Raw genomic sequence first — 24,027 nt, 5'->3', positions numbered from 1 at the left:
ATCTTTTCACTACACTTCCAATGAAACGTCAAACATGCGCATCCATACAGAATTAAATTATAACCAAACACTACAGCTGTAGCGCACTTTTCATTTGAAGTCGCACTTGAAATTAATCTAAAAATCGAAACTGAGACTGATCTTGAAATTAGACATTAAATTTAATATGCAATTAAACCTTCAACAGGAATTGATTTATTTTATTTATTAACTTTTTTATTGGGGCTTTAAACCAGTGCACTGCAGTGGTTGGTTCGCCCCAAACAGGACTTGAATTTAGCATGCAATTCACGTAATTTCACTGAAAACTGGACGTAAGGCTGAACTTCATGGCTTAAAATTGGGCTTAAAACTTGGTTTCAGACTGTTTATGCCATTAATTTATTTATTGCAAAAACACCGGGTTATTTAATGTCAATTTCTTTACTACTTGGTTACATCTTAAGGATTTTTTTAAATTTTATAGAGAAGATGGCGTATGTGCCATAGTGTCCCACAGCCCGGGACGCCAATGGTAACTTGATGCAATAGAAAATGTTCCGCAATCTTTAACTGAAAGAAAATCGATGACAATTTCTGACTCAATCGGCCTTAGTTCAAGTACAGTAACACCATTGTCATTGTACCACGGTTTGGTCGAATTTGAACAGTGATGCAATCAACCTCATACTGCCCCGGAAGACTTTTCCGTGTTTGGACTTTTTTTAATAAATTTCCCAATAAGCCAGGTTTTGGATGATTTTAAAAAGCAAGCAGTTCAGCAAACTAAACTTTGAAATCTAAAATAACTAACAGGTAAGACTGCTCAGCTCTGCAATTAATCAATGAATTGGTTTGAAGGGTAGAACACTGAGAAAGTGTTGCGATAGGGCGTTTCGGTTAAGTGGCAACTCGCGGTTAACGATAAAACATATATTTGTACGATAATTAACTACATGAAATAAAAGGTGCTCCGCGAGCTGCTGCTATCGCAATAAGAATGATGAAACATGATGGCCGTCACCGGATAAGAATGATCGCACACCGAGAGCCGCGGTAGCGTCTGTCACGTTGACGGCTGTCAACTGAAGAGTCCCACTGGTAACTTCGGTGCTGTCATTTAACGGTTGGTGGGATGCCTTCCCAACACCTCCCCCTTTTAGAACAGGTGATACGGATCGTACCTCGCAGGCTGCCTTCGCAATCTCGAAGACTGGCGAGTAGGAATCGGTTGCTGCAGTTGATTGCTAAGGGGAGTTCGATGACGTCGACGGATAACCTGTGGCTGCAGGTCTGCTTGGAGAAAGGCCGGCAAGTCGGTTTCCTCGGCTTCCGGCTCAAGTGTAGGACGTAGACCCCAACTGTCCAGGAGAATAGACAACGGTACTTGCACGCTACTCGGTGTCGTTTCAGTTTCTGCATCACTTTCAGCTAATTGACGAGTCCGCAGTTGGTTGCAGTGGGATCGGATAAGATTCTGCTTTGATGGTAGCCAGATGTTATACATCACCCGACCGATGCGCTCGATCACTATACCAGGTTGCCAGGTCCACTTATTTGCTGCATAAACCTTAGCCCAGATGTGATCTTGTTGATTGTAACACCGAGCTTTCGCTCCGTGCTTCCGGTTAAATTGCTTTTCCTGAGCAGTACTCGGCAACTTGTGGTACGACGTAGGCGGGCGAAGTAGCTCCAAAGACGTACGGATAGTTCGTCCATACATCAGGTCAGCGGGAGATTTCCCACCAGGTGCGCTGCGACAGGGTGTGGTTCTGTAGCACAGAAGAAAGGTGTCTATGGCTTCGTCGAGGGTTTCCCCTCATGCGATGATTTTCTTAAGCGAACGTTTAAACGTGTCGACAAACCTCTCAGCTAATCCATTTGATTGCGGATGAAAAGGCGCTGTTTTCAGATGAACGATACCATTTTTGTCGCAGTACGATTCGAAGCGGTCACTAGTGAGCTGCGTCCCATTGTCAGTAACCAGTGTTTCGGGCTGACCGTACCTCGCGAAGATGCCACGTAGGATTCGCAAAGTTGCTGTGGTGGTAATCTCCTTGGTTCGTATCACTTCAGACCGTTTTGTGTACGAATCCACCAGAATGAGAAAATAGTTCCCATCTAGCGGACCGGCATAGTCTAGATGTAGGCGCTGCCACGGTTTTGTCGGTGGGGGCCAGGGTTCCATGGTAGTCTTCCTGTCTGTTTTGTTACGCAGACCCATTTTCGTGGTACATACGTCGGGGAAACGGGCCCGAAGATTGGAAACATCCTGAGTCTGCTGAATGGCAACTTGGTTGCAGAATGCAGTGATCGGTTGATTCCATAGACCGAACTGGACCATCAGATCTATGCCTAAAATGTCGAGATGAACGTTAGGGGCTGATACATAACACTTACCCTCTCTGGTGATGTTGTTGAGGGTTATGCTACACTGCAGCTCGGAAACGATGTCGAGTGGCTCCCCAGACGCTGTTTTGGCTCGGCACAATGCTGACTGTGCTCTTGGCCGACCAAGTTTGACCCAAGACTGGTGCGAGATGATGGATATGTCCGACCCAGTATCCAGTTGCAGCCGGAGAGGGACACCATTGAGCTGCACGTCGATGAATTTCCGACTTTGATGGATGTTCCGCACTGTCACCGTTTTTGTTGACTGCTCACGGTTTCTTTTCTTCCTGTGTTTCATGGGGTTGCGCTTGCTCGGAACGCTGTTCGATGATTTCGATGAAAAGCATGCGCAATACCCCTCTCGATGACCGCGCTTACCGCAGTCGCGACAACTATGATCGCGGAAGCGGCAGTCCTTGCTGAAGTGCATCCCTCCGCAAGACCAACAAGGTGTTTTAGGTTGATCCTGCGACGGTGTACTGCTGGTTGATCGATGCCTAGACTGCTGCTGGTTGCGATGAACGAAATTCACAGTCGACGGGTTTTCCACCATAACGGTATCCATTTTGAGGTTAACCAGGTTATTACATTGCTCGACCACTTGTTGAAGAGTGAGATCCGCAGCTTCGTTTAGCTTGTTAATTAGCCGCATCCTGATTTCAGCGTCCTGCTTTGATTTGAGGCCACACATAAACGTCAGGCACTTGAATTGCTCTTCGGTGAGCTCTGACAGTTTGAAGTCGACGCAGGATTTGTTCACCCTACATGAGTAGGCGAGATAATCCTCACTATCCTCCTTGGTTGTCTGGAGACAGTTGTAGCGCCGGCGAAAGATGGAAGTGGACGCACCGAACAGAGATTTTAGCTTTTCTACCGTTTCAGTGAAGGTGAATTCACGAGCGAGTTTAGGTAAAATGAAGCTATTGTAGCGCTCGTGGTTTGGTGGGCTCAATTTGCGTAGGAGGAGTCGTACCTTAGCAGCGTCGTCCAGCTTGTCGGCATCCTTATCGAAAAGATCACTGTAGCGAGAAAACCACGCGTCGAATGTGTGTCCGCTTTTCTTTTCGTACGCGAATTCCACCATGTTGCTTGCCAGGGAATCCAGTACGGTTTCATCGCGAGACAGCTTTGAAATGGCAACCTGCGTGGCGGAAAGCTGCTGTGAAAGCTGCGCCATGAGCGCGTGCTGGTTGTTCAGGATCTGTATTATAGCATCCGTGACGCTTGGTTGTTGCGGAACTCCAGCATTTCCTAATGCCTGATTGGTCGCCATCGCGATTTTTTCCTCGTGCTACTCCGACTCACTAAATCACTATTTCATTCCAAAAACGCGCTAATTTCGGTATAACTCCGCCACTATCTCGTCGCCACTGTTGCGATAGGGCGTTCGGTGTAGTGGCAACTCGCGGTTAACGATAAAACATATATTTGTACGATAATTAACTACATGAAATAAAAGGTGCTCCGCGAGCTGCTGCTATCGCAATAAGAATGATGAAACATGATGGCCGTCACCGGATAAGAATGATCGCACACCGAGAGCCGCGGTAGCGTCTGTCACGTTGACGGCTGTCAACTGAAGAGTCCCACTGGTAACTTCGGTGCTGTCACTTAACGGTTGGTGGGATGCCTTCCCAACAGAAAGCAAACACTGTTGAAAGTTCACTAGTCATGTCCATGGAATGACAGTTAAAAGAATACTACCAGGGGTTAAACTGTATGCACTGAAAGCGTTTTATATTCGCCTTCATGCAGGGCTGTCAATGTTTTCGAGCACTGCTGTTCAATCCGCTGCTGCAAATTACTTGCGAAACGAGAAACTTTTTCGAGAACTGCGTTTTCCTTTTTATTCTGTAGTCTTCCAAGGATCTTTACGTAAGAATCAAATTTACGTCTAGGAATTTGTCTGCAGTCGGGCTTGCAGTACGTTTCATCATTCATAACAGTGTGTGGATTACCAATAGAACACCGCCTGTTATAAGACGAGTAAGAAAATTCATTGATACATTCAATCTAGAAACCAGGGCCACAAAATATTTCAATCAAGTTGTCTTAAGCGGTAATCGAACAAAAGGTGTAGCGGATTATTTTTGGCAAAATATAAACGGAAAGCGGAGAATGGGGCAAGCGCATGAAATGTCCTCTTCTGTTGCTACCGACACTCCTTTAAGCGATTCCCAACATTCATTTAGCGATAGTCGGGAGGTTTCAAAACAAAACTTTCCAATTATGTTTTTCAATTGAATCCATTATAGCGTTTTTTCAAATGCGTTAATATTCAAGAGTGCTCGTTATTTGTTGATCTGACACAGCGGCGCTCGTTGGTTTTCTTTTCTCAGTGCACAAAAGCGGTTTACTAAATTAAAAACTGTGCCCTACGTCAGCTATAGGATAGTGTCTCTGACATCACCCTTCAACTTTTTTAAATAAACAAGATACACGTACGTTTTTCAGTGGTAGAACATGTTGGGCACACGTTCACTTTCGCAATCATCTATAACATAACAGAATATAACAAGGACACTACATTGGTTTACGCTCTATACGTGCCCGTAGAGTAGGTATTCGGTTCGAAATCTGAATGAACGTGTTGAAGTCCGTTACAAACATTCAATCCGGTTGGCAGGACCACATGCTAACCAGATGACAGGTGGAAACAGGATATACAAACCGACTCACACATTCTGTTCCGAGCAAGCGTAGTACAATCAGCATCCACATGTAGTGTACTGTCCGCTTCAAAGCTTCCTGCCAGGTTGCTGGTGTGAAATATAAATAAACTTTTTTGATTGTCCCGAGCAGAGTGATGACCACATTCATATAAAGCGATGAGGGCGAACGTGGTCAACAAGTTAATTAGACTTTTCGTTACAAAGCCACACTTTCACAGACAATTTTATTTTAATTATTAAATAAACACATTTTCGGTCAACGGTTGGTTCCTTGGACTTGCTTCTCCAGTCAAATTAAGTTGTTTAATTTAGCTCCGAATCTGTTTATAAATGCAGAGATGTCCACCAGGAATGCTTAGTTTGGGTTCCGGTTCTTTTGCAACAAGAACCGAAATTTACATAACAAAAATAGTCCGACAGCAGCCAACCACCACCGCACCGGAGTTAGAAAGAAGATGAATATATAATGTGGGAACCGCAAACAGAGAACGAGCCACCATATTTGAATTTATCCGAAAACTTTACGTGCCACTCCAGGACGCTCGGCTTGCTGTCTGTCCTTGACTTGTTTGCTGTTGTATTGTTTTGGTGCCAGATGTTGCCGAAGAAACAGTTCTCGGTATGATAGCATCTTCCCACGTTCTTGCTCCCTGGTACCGGCCGGGCCGAATTGTTACGACCGCGCGAGCGTCCTACTGGGACCAACGACCAACTCGTACCGTACCAAATCCGGTGTAAGTTTTCGAAATGGAAGATTTCTTCGATTTCTTTATTCGTTCGTACTTACTTGAGTGCATGCGATTGTTGTTTATGTTGCAGAGCACTGCACTGCAACTGCGATGAGTTTGTCAGTTTAGTTCAGAAATTCAATCGAATCGGTTTATTATGAGTTGTGGCAGGATTGGTTTTTTTCGTTGCAATCTACGAAAGTTGCTTTATTGTTTGCACAGTGAGAATGCAGCGCAGATGGTGAGTTCAGACAGGAGAATCTAGATTTATTTGGTATTGATATTATGTTTAAACAATGCCTGATCCTTACTACCGGCTATGGCTCATACTATTTTTCTGTGTATAATATTGTCACAAACTATAATAGTTTGTTAACTTATTATATTATTATTTTCTGCTTTCAGTTTCAACCGATTATGCCAATCAACATTGAAATATTTCCTACGTTTGTTGCGCTGAAATATATTCAAAGCGAGCTGGTCACCACCCACCACCCACCACGTGCTCGCCGTTCTATGAACGGACTCCGGTTCGACCCACCACGGAGAGACGCCGCAAACGCGACGCCTTGCTCTGAGTTTTGAAATTACTCTCATTCTCCGGCTACGCCGCAAACTGAGTTCCTCCGCTGTGAGGCACCGAGCCAGTTCTGCTGCCAGGATGCCGCTGCGGGGGAAAACACGTTGTTCAGTTGGAAATTGGACGGTTTACACGTCGCCAGCATAGACGGAAGTCGTACTTCTTGGGCGGTGTTATCATCATTTCGCGGGTACTCTGATTGTACGTACGAACGTACGGGAGGATTAAAGCCGGGACGTGAAAGTTCGGAGGACGGTGATGGAAACCGCGTCGCATTGTGAAGTTCGCGTGGAATAATATACCCACATTTGTCTGCAGTTGGGATTTATCTGAGGATTGTTTTGCTGCTACGGTGTGCCGCGGCGCGAGGATCCGCAAGTGCGACATGAAAACCACTGCGACCAACGAATGTGGCAAAGTGGTCCGTGAGTCAGTGGCTGACGGAATCTCACGTTTCAATTATTGAATCTGGCCAGCTGGTGTATTGTGATAGGTGTGATTTTCAAAGTGACAGCGTCCATCAAACGGAAATTCGAAAGTGAAATAGTAAAAGTTTTGAAGGGGTATCGATGAAACGGCTAAGTAATCAAACCTTTTATGCGAAGTTTTGTATTTGTGATTGATAAACTGGATAGGAAATTATACGGTCTGGATTAAGATTTGTCAAAAGAAAAGTATTTTGATAAAAAAGTGGCATTACCGATAAGATGTGTTAACATTATTGAAATCTAATTTCAATCAACTCTTACTCACACCCTGCAGTGAAATTCATTTCGAGAGAATACAATCCGCCCATGAAACTCGACTATTTAGCACCACACCATAGGATGCAGACGCGATAAAAGCTATCCTTTTGTGACGGGAAAAGGTCAAGTGCGGCACAACAATCAATTTTCGCGATTCCACCGCGGCAGTGAGTGGGAAAGCGGAAAACAATGCCGTAAATTGATTGCGTTTACGATAAGCGAGTCGGTTAACGAAGGGGGTTCATAAAAACTGGTACTCTATCAATACCTAGTACGACTGTGGGACCGGTCGCTGGTTACCAGCAATGGTTCGGCGATACTTAATTAAACGTTGAATGGTTTCTGGCAACGCAATCCGATAGAGTTTATCTTGTGGAATAATGGAATAACAATGTGGTGGGCAGATCGATTACAACTGGAGTGCTGGTGAATAACGAATGTTGAATGCAGAATTAAATTGCTGGTTCTAGGAGCAGACCGGCTGTGTTTGGTAGTTTTGGGGGTGATGTTAACAAAACTCGGCTCGAATAAACCGAACAACAAAATGGTATCAAGTGGAGATGATTACCGGGTATTTTCTAGTGTTCGGTAATTCGACGATTATAAAACAGACAGCTGATCGAAAGGATTAAAATTGTGAAAAAGTGTAGAAGTGATCATTGTAAGTATTTAATAACTCATCTAAATAGTTTGAATAATCATTTTAGAGAGCTGTATCATTGCTGTGGTCACATTTTATCTAAATGAATGCAGGACAAAGTTGGAAATTTATTTAATGGCAACTTGTTATAAAATTTGATGTATTTTGCAGCTGAGCAGCTGTATAGTCGTTCCACAATTATTAGTCACTTTTGACGTTTAAATATAACTCATTGGTTGAAAAAAACTTTTTTCAATAGCAGATATATTCATCTTGTACAACTAAAGAGTCAATAATACGCTTGAACGTCGAATAAAATATGTTTTGAATTTTTTCAATTTTCTACATAATTCATCTGTCAAACAAACGCTGAAATTGTAAACATCTGAAAGTGCGACTAGTGAATTCGTATAAATAAACAAAAATAAATAGGGCCATTACAAATATTTAAAAAACCCGATTTAATCCACCTAGTGGTGAAAGGAACCTTTGTTATACGGTCTTACTTGGTATTTGAGATAGAAATCGACACGTTTTCGGAATACAATTCATCTATTGGTTAACGTTGCGTAATGCGTTGGTTTACATAAAATTTTTGAAAATTGAATAAGTTTACAAATTTTGAACAAAATAGGAAAACTTTTAAATTTTGATAGATCCTTTTTTCATGTAATTGCTGAGTAAGGATAAATAAGTTGTTATTAATTTGAGTAAGTGCAAATAAAAGTAAGTTGTAAGAGGAAATCTTATTCTTTAACATATACATTGCCTAGTAAAGGTCTAGTTTATAGGTTTTTGAACTATGCATAATTTCCTGTAATGCCATTCTATTTGATTCATATCAATAGAGTTTTCTTGAATAATTTTAATCAATTTTTATTAACCTTCGGTTACTCACGCTGTTGTATTTTGTACAACACGTGAAGGTTTTTCAACGCCATATTGTTATAAAGTTACAAATCGTTGTTTAACTAACGAATATTCTTCAATAAACTTATTCTGAGCAAAATGTCATAATTATTCAATGCATTAATAATTTAAATTGTTGGAAAAATAGATCAGCATAAACCGCCATCACAGAAACGAAACAATCAGCATGCGAGGTGTACCGCAATTGACCCCAAGTGGAATTTTCTCTCGTTTCTTCATATGGAAAAATGGTGTCTGTATGCAGCAAAACTAGCCAATGTAAAATGTTTAAAATGTATCCGTCTGCTGGTAGTCGAGTAATTCGTAGTCAAAATTAAGGTATTTTTTATAATCAAAGTTCTACAGTTCCTAAACAAGCAAACATAGAGGTATACTATATTCAGCAAAGTTGTGTATTTTTATCATTTGTACAATTTTGTAATACAAGATAAAGTCATACAACAATTACAAAAAGAGTAAAAATATAAAAACTGAGTTTACAAATTCATATACAATAAATAAGATTTTTCTATCTTAGCTGTACAGATGGAAGGTTACTGTCTCTAGCAAAATTTCTTGTAATAATATGCTCTATAACTTTGCAGAGCACATCAATGTGTTATATTGACACTGAAGACAAATAATTTTTTTTATTTCACTTTTAGGGGGATTAGTCAAAATTTAGATTCCACCAGACGATAGAGCTTTTAATTTCAAGAAACTATTTTAAAGGTTCGATAAACCTAAAACCAAGCCTTCCCAGTCAAACCTCTAGTGCGCACGTTTTCTTTGGTTTGGGGCTATTGTGCGCGCGAGTAACTGTGTTGCAAAAGTTGGCGCGAGTGTTCGAGGGTTAATATCTTTTGACCGGTACAACCAATTCTTATGAAATTTTGCACATATATTCGTAGTGTCAAAACCTCTCGTTTGATATTAAAATAATTGAAATTAGGTAAATTATCTTGGTTAAAATCATTATAAATTATTGTTAATTTTGGTGTGGTCTATACGGTTGCTCATAACTTTCAAATTAAACGTCCAATCAAAAAACCATTCAATAGTGATCTATTAGCATATATTATCTTTCAAATGAGACTAATAGCGCATAAATCGGTTTGGCCATCTCTAAGAAACAGGCGATAATTATTACCTTGTCAAAACAGGTTTTTTAAGCATAACTTTTAAACTACATGTTTGTTTTCAATTAAAAATTTCTGAATAATTTAGCTTTAATAAGGGCTTTCATTTGATACTAAGATCGTTGAAATCGGTCATGTAGTTCTAGAGAAACCCGTGTCACGTATTTTTCACATTTTTGTTTATAACTTTTAAACGAAACGTCGTGTCACGAAGCAACTCAATAGTGATCTACTAGACAATAATACCTTTCAAACAAAAGTAATAGCGAACGATTCGGTTCAGCCATCTCTGAGAAACAGGCGATAGAAAAAATCATTACATACATACACACACACACACACACACACAGACATTGCTCAAATCGTCGAACCCTATCGATTGGTATATGTGACTTGGCCCTCCGGGCCTCGGATCAATTTCGTGTTTTTCGACCAATTTTTAAACCTTTGTTATAGTATAACAAAGGTAAAAAGTTTTTGACCCTCCGGTATTGGGCCACTGAAGGGGAGGCGAAAAAAAACAAAGAGGATTTTTTAATCGAGCAAAAAAAAATATGGATTTTAGACATTTTTACTTAAAGTTTAAACGTGAAAATCAAATCTATTCTTGTTTTTAATATATACGTTATTATTTTGTATGCAAAAATCTACGAAACAAAAGACAAAAACGAAAGAAATTTTTTTTGGGAGATTTTCGGAAATTCCACACTTTGAATTTCCATTTCTATTTCGTGCTAGAAGCGTTAACTCAACTCGTACACTCATTTTTCGAGTTTTTCAGGCTGCACAGCCCACAGACAATTGATTTTATAAAAAAAATTAACTCAAATCCTACAAATTATTTTTTTTGCGCCTCGATTTTCTTTATTTTTAAAAATAATTTGCTACGGCCGAAATAAATAAATAAATAAATAGATTGTATTCTACAAGACACGGTGCTCCCCAGACCGTTATTATCAAAAAAAAAATCTCCATGAAATCTGAGTACACCAGCCGATTTGTAGCACTTTAGAGATATGCCCTTTTAAAATGAAAAGAGCATAAATCCTAAGAAAATTGACGCAATAGCTAAACAAATACGCTTGTTTAGTGCGCACAAGGGTACCAAATATCGGTAGAAGAATTTTAATATTTTTGAGATATGCTGCATGCAATATAACGGCATTCATATTTCCGTTTTAGAAAATGAGTTTTGAATAATAATAATAAATTACTATGCGACTTTAACAGATACGTGCGTTTCGACTAGGACTTGTAGCCTTCTTTAGTGAGTGGCAAGCTTTAGACATAAAATATTGTAGTATTAAAAGGAGTTTTCCAATTTTTTCTCGTATATTAATGAATTTGGCTTTAATGAACTGCATATTTGTAAATATGTGTAGGTAAAGAGGGGCAAAAGTGTGATTCAATGATTTATCAGTGCAGATTGCAAACTCAGCAATTATGATTCGTAAATAGTAAATGGATACGATGGATTTTTAGCTGTCAAATTATTTACCCATCCATATCAATGTTGTCAAATTATGCGGAATCGGCACTGATAAATAATTGAATCGGATTTTTGCCTCACCTTATTCTATTTCAAAAAAAATCTTACATTAACTTTTGTTGTAGTGCAGAACAAGGCCTACTATGTTCTTTGCATGATAATGACAGCAGTATGATTATTTAAAATCATTGTGAGATAAAATAAGCACAATTGTATAGGTATTTTGTCTTTTTCAACGAGATTTATGCCTTTTTGACTTTAAATGGCCGTTTCTCCAACACTGTGCCTACGATTATTTTAAAATTTTGACTGAAGATGGTGGAAAGTAATACAAATTGATTGGTATACTTGGATTTTACGGAGAATTTTTTTGATAATAACGCTATTTGGAGCACCGTGACAAGAGAAAAAGACATGTTTCATATAACTTTTATGGACTTTCGAAGAAAAATAAAAATGACTCGTAATTGTTCCATAATTTCCCAAGTTTTACACAAATATGGGACACTCTTTTTTTGCAGATTACCATAGAAATTGTAGTCGAATATTTTAATTACTTTGAGGATAACTAATGGAAATGTTTGCATAAAAAGCAATAGTTAAGCCCGTACTATTGAGGAACCACTTAAAAACCGGCAAAATTCGTAAAACCGAATTGAAAAGAAATAGCGGATACTATTTTCAACTGTTACGCGATACAACTACACTCCTCCAAAAACAAAAAGATCGGCCTTAATCTAATTTTAACAGCAGGAGATTTTTTTTAATTTACGTGCACGAGATTTAAAAAAAGCTTTAAATGACAAAACCTGACATTCCTTCAATTTACTTGGATTTTTAGAAGCAATGCAATACAATTCTACTCTCATAAAATGGTGATATTGACATGTTTGTCCAATACACCATATTTTTCCATTCATGAGCCGAATTTAAAGCTTCAACAATAAAAAATATTATGAAGGTCTGTGCCTAGATGCACCATGCACGTACGAGGGGCTCACGTAGGACTACGAATGCATACTCAACTTGAAAAAGCTTGACATTTTGCAAATGTTTGTCACGCAAATTTTTAATTTACTGTATTGCAATAAATGTTCTAAAACATTTCTAAAAAATTGGTAACAAGAAGACAACTTTGAATTTTCTAAATACCCATGCTCTGTATACCAGTTTAATGCGTTTCTCAGAGTTGGTTATTCCACTAAGAGTTTCATTAGGCCATAATCACACTTCTTCCAGTGATTGGCTTGAAACGAATGTTGACCGGTTCAAGGATCTTGCTCGGAATATAAAATATTTGTCATTGGAACTGGCGCGTAACTTATGGTTGAACGGAAAAAATAAATAATTAATCTGGGTTATCGACTGAAGTTTTTGGAGCGTCTTAGGCACAAATCTTTCACATGATTGTGAGAAACGTGCTGCTCGAGCCAAAGATGCTGATAGTAGAATGTAGAATACGAAACCCGGAATTAAATAAAAAGAAAACTAAACGAATTTAATTCTACTATGCATGTTTGTTTATTCTTGACAGATACGTATTTCGCCTACGACTTGCAGGCTTCCTCAGTGTCGAAAGTTCAAGTTCGAAAACAGACACTAAGGAAGCCTGCAAGTCGTAGGCGAAATACGTATCTGTCATGAATAAATATACATAGTAGAATTAAATTGGATTAGTTTTCTTTTTATTTAACTCCAAATCTGGGTTATCATTTACCACTGGTTCATATTCGTTAATTTCCTTGCAAGTACTTGATATATAGCACCATTTATTATGACAGGTTGATTTGAATTATAATTGCTTTTCAACTAACATACGAACAACGCCACAATAGATCAAATTACTGGTCGCAGTGGAGAATGTACCCAAAGGAAAAAAAAACATACGAACAACGAGTTAAAATTACGACAGGTAAAATATCCGTTATGATTCAAAATTCGGCGGATTTTTAGTGCCTTGTCGCCTCTGTAATCTATAGTCTCTGCAGTTCGCTGAAGGTGAGCGTCCAACCTTTTTATAACTAGTCATATTCAGGACATCAAATTGGTCTATGTTTATAGCGGTCCCAGGAAATTTTGTTAGGATGAGTGGACTTTACCATTTTTTCTGGCGTGCTTCCCTAGCACAGATATCAAATTAGTATAAGTCTGAACGTCGTCGTAAAGAATCTTCGACATGTTGAGACGAGAAAGCTTTGTCACTTTTGACGTAGGACTATGTTTTACGGCAAGGTTTGGGATAGGGTGTCATTCCGAAAAATCGAAAAATGCGAGCGTCACAAAAAATGAAAAATTATTTTGAGCGCTAATAGCTTAGCGGTTTCCCTATCGTTTTTAAATATTTTTACACCAATCGATAGAAAAATCTTCTACGCATCAACCCCAATATAGAAACAGAATGATTTCAAAGCACACACTATTGAAAAATTAAAAATAATGAACCATTGTCCAACTGGCAATCCTCGCTTCGTGATTCGTGATTGGTTTAAAAAAAGTGACAAAGTTTCCCCGTCCCAGTAAGTCGAAAATTCTTTGCGACGATTGAACCTAGACCAATTTGATATCTGTGCTTGGGAAGTACGCCAGAAAGAGTGACAAAGTCCGCTCGTCCCAACAAAATTCCCTACAAACGCGATTAAACCTAGTCCAATTTGATGTTTCTATTATCTTTTTGAAACGGTGGTTCTACAATTGTTGAAGGGGCGGTAGGGAAAAGTAATGAATTTTTTTTGGAATGGAGGGGAAAGAGTGGAAAAAGGGGAGGGATTATTGGTAGCTACGCTTAACAAGTAGTCCTTGTGGCTCCTACCTCGTTCAATGCTGGAAGAAGGTGTGGCTCGCTGGTACTCATGTACCTTTGAACCATAGAGGAGCTGGAAAAAGGAGGCTGCACAACCCCCTTGTTAAGCTAGTGACGTATCTGCAAACTCCACCATCTGGTATTTCTCGACCAACATGTCAAGAGGTCCAGGTTGCAAATGAAAGATTTTCTTTGCTTCTCCTCTGTTGTGCTTATTACGGCGGCATAAATGCATTTCAACCCATTTTTTTCTTAAGGATTTGCTAACCAAGAACGCCAACAACTGTTTCATGCCAAATAGATGCATTCAAGTGCATTTATTTCGCCGTGAGAAGTGCAAGAGAGGAGACGCAAAGAGAATCTCTCATTTGCAGATAGGACCTTTTGAAATGTTGCTCGTCATTTATACATACAAATTATGCCTCTTCCTCCGTCTACTGTAGAAACCACCGTCCGAGAAGTTTAATCTAACTTGTTTTTACTGGCGGGACGACGACACTATGCAGACCCTTACGACTTACAAGGTACTGCGCGTGACGCTATTCGTCTGTCGGCGTGTTAGCTGCGATTCTCAGCGCGGGTTTTCGGGGAAAGGCTCCGTTCGTATGGGATAGACTAACCTCGTAATAATGCTTGTGACGAGCAGCGATGCCAACCTTCCAGACATTTGCGCATGCTTAAATTTGGGACCCTATCATTTTCTTGGTAGTATTTGATTTTCTCAGTCTAATCTTTGGTATAACGAAAATAGGTAGTGGAGTACTTTAAGCTTAAGCAAAATTAGTTAAACCAGAATTCATAGGAACTTAAATAATTGGTGGGTCCCCAATTTATGCATGCTCAAATGTCTGGAAGGTTGACATCGCTGGTGACGAGTATATGCCGAGTGATAGAATTGGGAGAATAAAACAAAATTAGGTGCTAGACTGCCTAATATAGCGGGCGGCGGTAGTTTAGTTAGCAAAACAGTCGGATACCAACCGAAAGTTTGTGAGTGCGAACTCCTTTTGCTGGGTAGCTTAGTGCAGATATTTCAGGGGGTGATAGCCCAAGCAACAATTTAAGTTTTATTATACCCTTATGATGGCTTTTGCACCCAAAATTGGTCATGAAAACTGCAATAACAGTGCAATAAAACTCACATTGTTTCTTGAGAGAGAATCACAATTGACGAAAAAATCGTTCTACATATATGGCCAAATCTCAACCGTTAGGCCATTCATTTTCAATTGCAATTCATTTTCAAAGTTTTCTAAGTTTTCATTTTCAAAGAACGAATTAAAAAACGGTACCAGAGTTTTAACTTGGTGAATAACAGCAATCAGTATTATCAGGAGAAATTCGATAAAAACATCTTGAGAAACAGTTATTTCAAAGCTTTTTGCTGCTGAAAAGTTACTAGTATTCATGAAGTAGGAGGTTTAAGGCCAATTTTCAGTACAAAATTTTCTCAGCTTTCGAATGATAGTAACCGAATTAAGCTAGCTAGCATAGTTTTTATACCAGAGCTAATTTAAGGCAAACAGGGCCAAAAAATAAAAATGTTAAATAACGTTGTAACGTTTCAGGTTCAGGCCACATGTGTAAAACGATTTTTTCGTCAATTGTGATCCTCACCCAAGAAACAATGTGAGTTTTATTGCACTTTTATTGTAGTTTTCATGACCAATTTTGGTTTCAAAAACCATCATAAGAGTATAATAAAACCTAAATTGTTGCTTGGGCAATCACCCCCTGAAATATCTGCACTAAGCTACCTAACACCCTGTACTTTTGGCCTATATCTAAATTTGCCAGACCATTCAATTAATTATTCTTCGCATCAAACATTTCGTCGCTTTCCAAAATGGTTGAAGTTCAACCGGTCATTATTTCCGGATGCTTGACAACACGCATTGAATTAATAATGTGCTCTCCGGTGGTGATGGTTACCACCAGCAGAACCTCTGTTTCATGGTGGGCAATTTGCTGAGTAGCTTGGCCCGCTGCAACAGTTTTCGATCGGGTCAATCGACTCAATCGACTCAATCACCAGCATTTCTGCCTGTCACCTAGTCTAGTAATTCGCCTGTCACCGATAACATGATGTCATTCGTAAGGCCGACGATTATCGCGCCTTTGGGCAGCTTCAAAGACAGTGCATCGTTATACATCGCATACCAAAGTGTTGGACCAAAGATGTAGTCTTGTGGAACTCCCAACTCAATATTCATCGTTTTTACGCCCCAGCGGTCTCGTAAACATGCGACCGATTCCTGAAGTGACTCCTCAGAATTCTGCATAGATATCCCGGGACATGCATTCTATGCAGCCACTCAGCGATGGCTTTCCAACTGGCACTGTTAAAGGCGTTGTTTTACCTCGATCGTTACAACGGCGCAAAATCGGTCTCCTCTTCGCTTCTGTTTGGACGACTTCTCGGCCCGCTCGACCACTGTCCTAATAGCATCCACCGTGGACTTCCCTTTCAGAAGCCTGAACGGCATGTTGGACAGACCGTGTTCACCTTCTGTATGCTTCGTAAGTCTGTTCAGGATTATCCTCTTCATGAGTTTTTTGCATGTATTCAGCAAACATATCGGCCTGTATGACGCTGGTTCCCCCGCAGGCTTTCCTGGCACTAGCTTCTGTATATTTGATCTGTCCGCGAAGCTACCATCTTTTAAGCATTTCTACAGCACTATCCTGCACGTTCCCTCCACGTAGCCGTCAGCTTATTCGATCACATTTCCCTTATTGTCATAGGACCTTTTACTTTCGCTATTACACAGCCCTAGCCAATCCGTAATTCTTGGCTCCATTTTTCTCGATATGGCACATTCAGGATCGATCTTCCACTGTCCACCCGAAATGCCTCAATGAAAGACCATTCATGTCATGTGAGATCTATTACTTAAGCTGATTAGCACTGATACTGCACCTGGAAATTAAATAAAAAGTTTTCTTTTTATTTAATTTCCAGGTTTCGTATTCTACTAAGACGCTCCAAAAACTTTAGACTGATACTGCAGTTTGAAAAGAACACACTAAAAAAATTATTGTTCGAGTTCGAGTTTTAGGCGTAGTCAATGACTGAAGAGAAGTAAGTTGAAACGTGCGCTGAAAACATCACAGTTTTTATTTTCACCGAAACAATCAATGAAAGCCATATATAAAAATTTTGGCAGAAAAATTATGCGTTTTATTTTATTTTTATTTTCATTGTATTGGGCTTTAATTACTGGGTTTGATGCTTATTACAGTTTTATTGCTTCATTCATACTTTGATTTGATTTGATTTGCCATTTGATGGAACTTTTCCCAGAATTCAATTTATCATCCTCCAGCTGTTTCCACTTGTTTGACAGTCAAATTCCATTTTTACTTAAATTACTTCTCTTAGCTCTTTATTTTACCCTTCACAATCAATCAGCATTCCTCAATCGACCTTAACTCTGGTGTATTGCCTAGCATTCAGAATGATTCTATTGTCAATGTACCATTTTTCGGTCTAGGTTGTATAGTGACAGCCTGCCAAAAGACTGTCAGATTGTTTGCTAAGCATATTTTTTTCGAAAACTTCGCGTAAACCCTTCGGGTAATGTGCTTTAGAGCCTCTCATAAAAGTTGTTTTGAATGGATAATATGTAAAATGTGTTCAGAACCAATTTCTTGACATTTTGGTCCAACGGCGCAACATTCTATGACATTATGTGTCATCATCTCTTAAAAACAAAGCTTTCGGCAAAATCGCAAAAATATAATTTGTTATTAGGCCGTTGCAAATCATATTAAAAGTTTTTGTCACCCTCCCCTTGGAAATTGGCTTGAAAAATCGGGGGGCAAAAAAAGAATTTGTAGGATATGAGTTAATTTGTTTGCCTATTCATTTGCCTGTGGGCTCTACAGCCTGAAAAACTTGAAAAATGAGTGTTCGAGTTGAGTTAACGCTTCTAGCATGAAATAGAAATGGAAATTCAACCAGTGGAATTTCCGAAAATCGGCCAAAAAAAATTTCTTTCGTTTTTGTCTTTTTTTTCGTAGATTTTTGCATGGAAATTAACAACGTATATATTAAAAGCAAGAATAGATTTGGTTTTCACGTTTAAACTTAAAATAAAAATGCCTAAAATCCATTTTTTTTTTGCTTGATGAAAAAATTCACTTTGTTTTTTTTTCGCCCCCCCCCCTTCAGTGGGGCCCTACACCGGAGGGACAAAAACTGTTTCAAATATTTGTAATGGCCTTATTAAAAAATAATTATACTTTTAAAGATAGGGGATATCTAGGATAAAAAAATTGAACTCAAAATTTTTCAGTGAGCGGTTCGCATGATTTATTTTATTGTTTTGAAAAAATATCTAGGTAAAGTGTTGGGCATGAAAACCCAAAAAGAATCAGTCTTTTGCATAAAAATCAAAACTTAATATTATTAGTAGTTCAAAGTAGGAGTATAGTAGTTGGAAATTATGATTATCTATCAAATTCACTGGACTAAACAAACTGTTGTAGTTACTTTAATTTTAAAGATTTTCTTTAATCTAATCTAATCTAATCTAATTGCTTTGTTGATTCAGTTCGAATCCAAATCCTTATGTTTAATATCTTCTCCGTCGGGTGTACCAACGCCGTCTGTCTTGATGTCGAAACTACCTTCAGTGAACTCGTAATCATCCTCGAGCGGAAACCCGTCGCAAATGTTGGCAACCTCCGAACACAGCCTCGCACCTGTGTTCTTGCCCGCTTCTTTTTGCTGAAACATCTTCACGATACTCTCCTTGTGATCTTCTACGAGCTCCAAACACAGGCGTTTCAAAGTTATATTCAGATTGCCCTCCTGTACAAAATTCACTTCAGGCTTTTCGGAACCGGTGCCAAACTTGCTCAACGGTTTTAGCAGAACCATTTTTCCGTCGGTCTTGTAGCGAGCCTTGGCGTACTCCTCGATGCGTTCGCAGACGGATTCCTCTAGTTCTGTGAGATACTTTGCCGCCGACTGAGCACGACTCGTCGTACCATGCAGTAGATCAACTACGACATCCATTTTCTTCTTTGAATCCAGCTTGGACATAGCTAATTCCATTTCGTTCATCGTTGCTCTACAAACGAGGCATTTCACCTCTTTGCTGTCGATTGGATCTCGACCGGCAGGACGAGGTGTAGACGAATAAACCGTAAGCAATAGTACTGCTGCCAGTGCAGCACTCAGCAGACAATAGCTTACGAGGTTCATTGTTTTTTTGAGGTGTAAAGAAAATTTAATTTGAGTTATTTCCAATTAAATTAAACACGATTCTTCACGGGAACTCGATGGAACCTAAAATGATAGCAATAAAGCCACTACTGACTGCCGGTTGGGATTTCACGGCCATTTTAAGCTGGTCAATGATTGGTTTACCTATAAACTAACTTCCCAATCATAGCTGCGGTAGAATTTCGTAGTAAAGTTGTATGGGTGTGTGCATTTTACCACTTAGAGGTAAACATTTGGCGGTTGATCGATTTTTCCGGTTGATCGATTGTATCAAGAAAATTGCTTTTGCCATTGAAATCGTTCAATAGTGAATATAGAAGTAGTCTAGGTTTTCTACCCTATATAAGGGGAAAATATTGAGTCGATGAACTTATGATTAAATTGAAGCGAAATGTAATCAAAAATTCAGAGGAATAACTGTTATGAATTATTATCTTGTGCACAAAAATGATCAATAATTAAGATATGAGATCATTCAACTGGCAATAAACAACATTGTTCATCGACTGCATTAATCCGTAAATAAATAACCTAACCGCCGAATAATTTACTTTTATTGGTGAATATCGTTCATAAAATCTAACAACTCTCCGAATCAATTTTGATATCCCAAAATTGATACCATTTTTCCCATCTCCCTAACGCCACATTATGCCGCCGAAAGATCCGAATATAGCCCAATGGAAACGACTTTTCCGGCTTCTATCCAAAAGGGACTGACTACATTTATTAAGCTTCCTTTCCTTACACCTAATAAATTTTTTCCCAGGTTCATTGCTCGATATTGAGTGATTGATTAGATTTCTTCTCTTATCCACAGAATCAATACGAGAATGAGTGCGGTAAAAGGGATTTCTCTACGCTAGTGCTTAGCCCCCCAATGAAACCGCCACCACCGGTATAAATCTCACAGGAACACAATATCCGGCGGTATTTCAATTAAAAGTACCGCGAATATCGTTTACTTTCTGCTGGTTCAGCTGGATAAAACAGGAGGAAAAAATGCAACCACCGCTTCCAACAGCCAAACAGTGTGATTCCAGTTAAACACATACACCCGAATCCGGACGGAAAAATGCAGAGCGCAATCATCAGCGGAATAGTTTTGCTGGTGAATTTGCAACTAAACTTTCACAAAGCGAACGGTGAGTACACATGCACAGGATTAGGTACTGTGAAAATTTCCCTTAACTTTTCGGGTGATTGCCGGTAACCAGTTTAAGCTTTTGGGGTACATCATTCTATTGTTTTTCAACTTTCCAACCAACCAGCTATCCTTTAAAGTAAAGCTGCTTCCATCGCTTTTGAAGTTCGTTGATGCTAATTATTTTTCGTAAATTAAAATTAAAAAAAAAAAACAGCCGACCTCCCTGCGGATAGTTTGCACAAGTTAATCTACATCTCAGTGCCTCCCGTCTCGGGCTAATGACGACGATGACGGCGATATAAAATTCTTCGTTCAAAACTTTCCGGTAGCGTACTCCGGCAGTGCAGTAGTAGCAGCAGCAAGTTCTTTTGAAACTGCCGTATCGCTTCATAAAATTTTCCGACTGGCAGCAGCCGCAGGATGAGAGGGCGTCTTGCCGGCGCTCGCCAGGATGCTCGACTGCTTGCCCGCTCGCACTAGCTGGCCGGTGTGGCTCCTTTATTAGTTTTTTATGAGCAGTGAAGATAGTATGCAAAGTGTCCGAAACGCTTTCGGTAATAAGTTGGCCGTTCGAGGTGTTAAATTTAAAGTATGATTAAATTTCGGTTATCCTACTCATCGTCAAGGCAGCTGTTGTGGTTCGTTCAGGAAGGGTTTGAAAATTAAGTGTTCGGTGATTTTCAATACAAGTCTTTTTAATCAAAATATTTTTGAAATTTAAATAAATGTAGGCAGTACAAAAATGTGTTTCCAATTTTTTAGGGTATTTTTTTAAAGTGTGTACGAAGGATACTTTTTACATAAATGTGGACCTTTTACATTTTTCACTAAAAAATTGGCAATATTTTGCTGCTTCTTAAACATAAAATAGCATATTTCCACGGTTAACTCTAAATTAAACCTTTTTAAAAATACATTTGCTGAAGCAAGGGTGCTACCTGAAAACTTTCACTCTAGAGCCTTTAATTCTTGCTGAAACGAAACCGTAATGAATTTAAACTTTTGCTCCATACAATTAAGGCATTAAATAACAATTCATTTCCGTGGCATTCCTTTGCAAATCCCATAAAATATTCAATACTTCGGATAAACTTTTTCCCGTTTTCCCGTGAATTTGAATAATTATTCATTTATGGTGAACTGAATACCTAACTGTCGTTTCACGGAAGCTAGAATCGTGAATATATAAATCGATTATCATTTCGAGAACTGGTTTCGAATCAATATACCTAAACCGGAGTCGCATTTTACCTAAGGCGTAAGTGATGTCCGAAATTTTCAATTATTCGATTACCGATTAATCGGTGACCGTTGTCTGCGCTAATCGATTAATTCAACTGTGCCATTCGTGCCAGTGTTGTTCGATTAAAAATATTCGAATATTTCTCTGATTAATTCGATTAATCGAACGATTACGAACGATTAACGAGCATTATTCGTGGATTATCGTACTCCTTGAACTATTCGATTAATTCAACTACTCGCGCTGACATTGTTCGATTAAAAATTATTCGAATATTCCATGTGTTATTCGGTAAGTTGAATTAATCGAACGATTGACGGACATCTCTACCTAAGGCATGCGTTGCTAGTTTTACCTTTGTTATACTATAACAAAGGTTTAAAAATTGGTCGAAAAACACGAAATTGATCCGAGGCCCGGAGGGCCAAGTCACATATACCAATCGATAGGGTTCGACGATTTGAGCAATGTCTGTGTGTGTGTGTGTGTGTATGTATGTAATGATTTTTTCTATCGCCTGTTTCTCAGAGATGGCTGAACCGAATCGTTCGCTATTACTTTTGTTTGAAAGGTATTATTGTCTAGTAGATCACTATTGAGTTGTTTCGTGATACGACGTTTCGTTTAAAAGTTATAAGCAAAAATGTGAAAAATACGTGACACGGGTTTCTCCGGAACTACATGACCGATTTCAACGATCTTAGTATCAAATGAAAGCCCTTATTAAAGCTAAATTGTTCAGGATTTTTTTATTGAAAACAAACAAGTAGTTTAAAAGTTAGCCTTAAAAAACCTGTTTTGACAAGGTAATAATTATCGCCTGTTTCTTAGAGATGGCCAAACCGATTTATGCGCTATTAGTCTCATTTGAAAGATAATATATCCTAATAGATACTATTGAATGATTTTTTGATTGGACGTTTAATTTGAAAGTTATGAGCAACCGTATACACCACACCAAAATTAACAATAATTTAGAATGATTTTAACGAAGAAAATTTACCTAATTTCAATTATTTTAATATCAAACGAGAGGTTTTCACACTACGAATATATATGCAAAATTTCATAAGAATTGGTTTTACCGGTCAAAAGATATTAACCCTCGAACACTCGCGCCAACTTTTGTAATACAGTTATTCGCGCGCAAAATAGTCCCAAACCAAAGAAAACGTGTGCAAGGGAGTTTTGACTGGGAAAACTTGGTTTTAAGTTTATTAAACCATTGTAAGAGTTTCTTGAAATTGAAAGCTCTATCGTCTGGTAGAATTTGAATTTTGATTAATCCCACTAAAAGTGAAATAAAAAAATTATTTTCCTTCAGTTTCAATATAACACATTGATGTGTTCTGCAAAGTTTTAGAGCATATTATTATAAGAAATTTTGCTGAAGACAGTAACCTTCTTTCTCATCAACGAAGAGATCTTATTTATTGTATATGAATTTGAAAAATCAGTTTTTCTATTTTAGCTCTTTTTGTAATTGTTGTATGACTTTTTCATGTATTACAAAGTTGTATAAATAATAAAAATACACAACTTTGCTGAATATAGTATACCTCTATGTTTGCTTGTTTACGAACTGTAGAACTTTGATTATAAAAAATACCCTGATTTTGACCCCGAATTACTCGACTACCAACAGATGGATACATTTTAAACATTTTACATTTCCTGGTAGTTTTGCTGTACACAGACACCATTTTTCCATATGAAGAAAAGAAAGAAAATTCCAGTTGGGGCCAATTGCGGTACACCTCACATGCTACTTGCTTCGTTTCTGTGATGTCGGATTTTGCTAATCTATTTTCCTAACAATTTAAAGTATTAATGCATTGAATAATTCTGACATTTTGCTCATAACAAGTTTATTGAAGAATATACGTTAGTATATACGTAATATACGATTTGTAACTATATAACAATATGGCATTCAAAAACCTACATATGGTGTACAAAATACAACAACGTGAGTAACCGAAGGTTCATAAAAATTGATGAAATTTACTCAAGAAAACTTTATTGTTGTGAATCAAATAGAATGGCGTTACAGGAAATTATGCATAGTTCAAAAATCTATTAACTAGACCTTTACTACGCAATGTATATGTTAAAGAATAATATTTCATCTTACAACTTACTTTTACTTGCACTACCCTCATTAGTAACAACTTACCCAGCAATTTCATGAGAAAAGAAACTATCAAAATTTATAAGTGCTTCTGTGCTTTTATCTGGTTCAAATTTTGTAAACTTATTCAATTTCCAAATATTTCATGTAAACCAAACGTGTCGATTTCTATCTCAAATTGCAAGTAAGACTGTATAACA

At 38.5% G+C, this 24,027-nt stretch overlaps 2 protein-coding genes across 2 annotated transcripts in view; both read right to left on the bottom strand.

Moving 5' to 3' along the window:
* Positions 1–24,027, bottom strand: part of LOC128741600 (facilitated trehalose transporter Tret1-like) — a 546,799-nt gene that overhangs the window by 191,348 nt on the left and 331,424 nt on the right. The gene's annotated exons all lie outside the window — the stretch shown is intronic.
* Positions 18,626–19,285, bottom strand: LOC128740496 (protein seele-like). The gene has a single exon (XM_053836038.1). It carries the CDS (start codon positions 19,283–19,285, stop codon positions 18,626–18,628), a length of 660 nt encoding a protein of 219 aa, XP_053692013.1.

Source organism: Sabethes cyaneus, chromosome 3, assembly GCF_943734655.1.
Source record: "Sabethes cyaneus chromosome 3, idSabCyanKW18_F2, whole genome shotgun sequence".
Lineage (NCBI taxonomy): Eukaryota > Metazoa > Arthropoda > Insecta > Diptera > Culicidae > Sabethes > Sabethes cyaneus.
Note: the sequence above shows the minus strand (reverse complement) of the source record. Positions and strands in the feature narration are given on the sequence as shown.

Excerpts from the sequence above, each read along its gene's own strand:
- LOC128740496 (XM_053836038.1), bottom strand. The coding sequence starts at position 19,285 with ATGAACCTCGTAAGCTATTGTCTGCTGAGTGCTGCACTGGCAGCAGTA.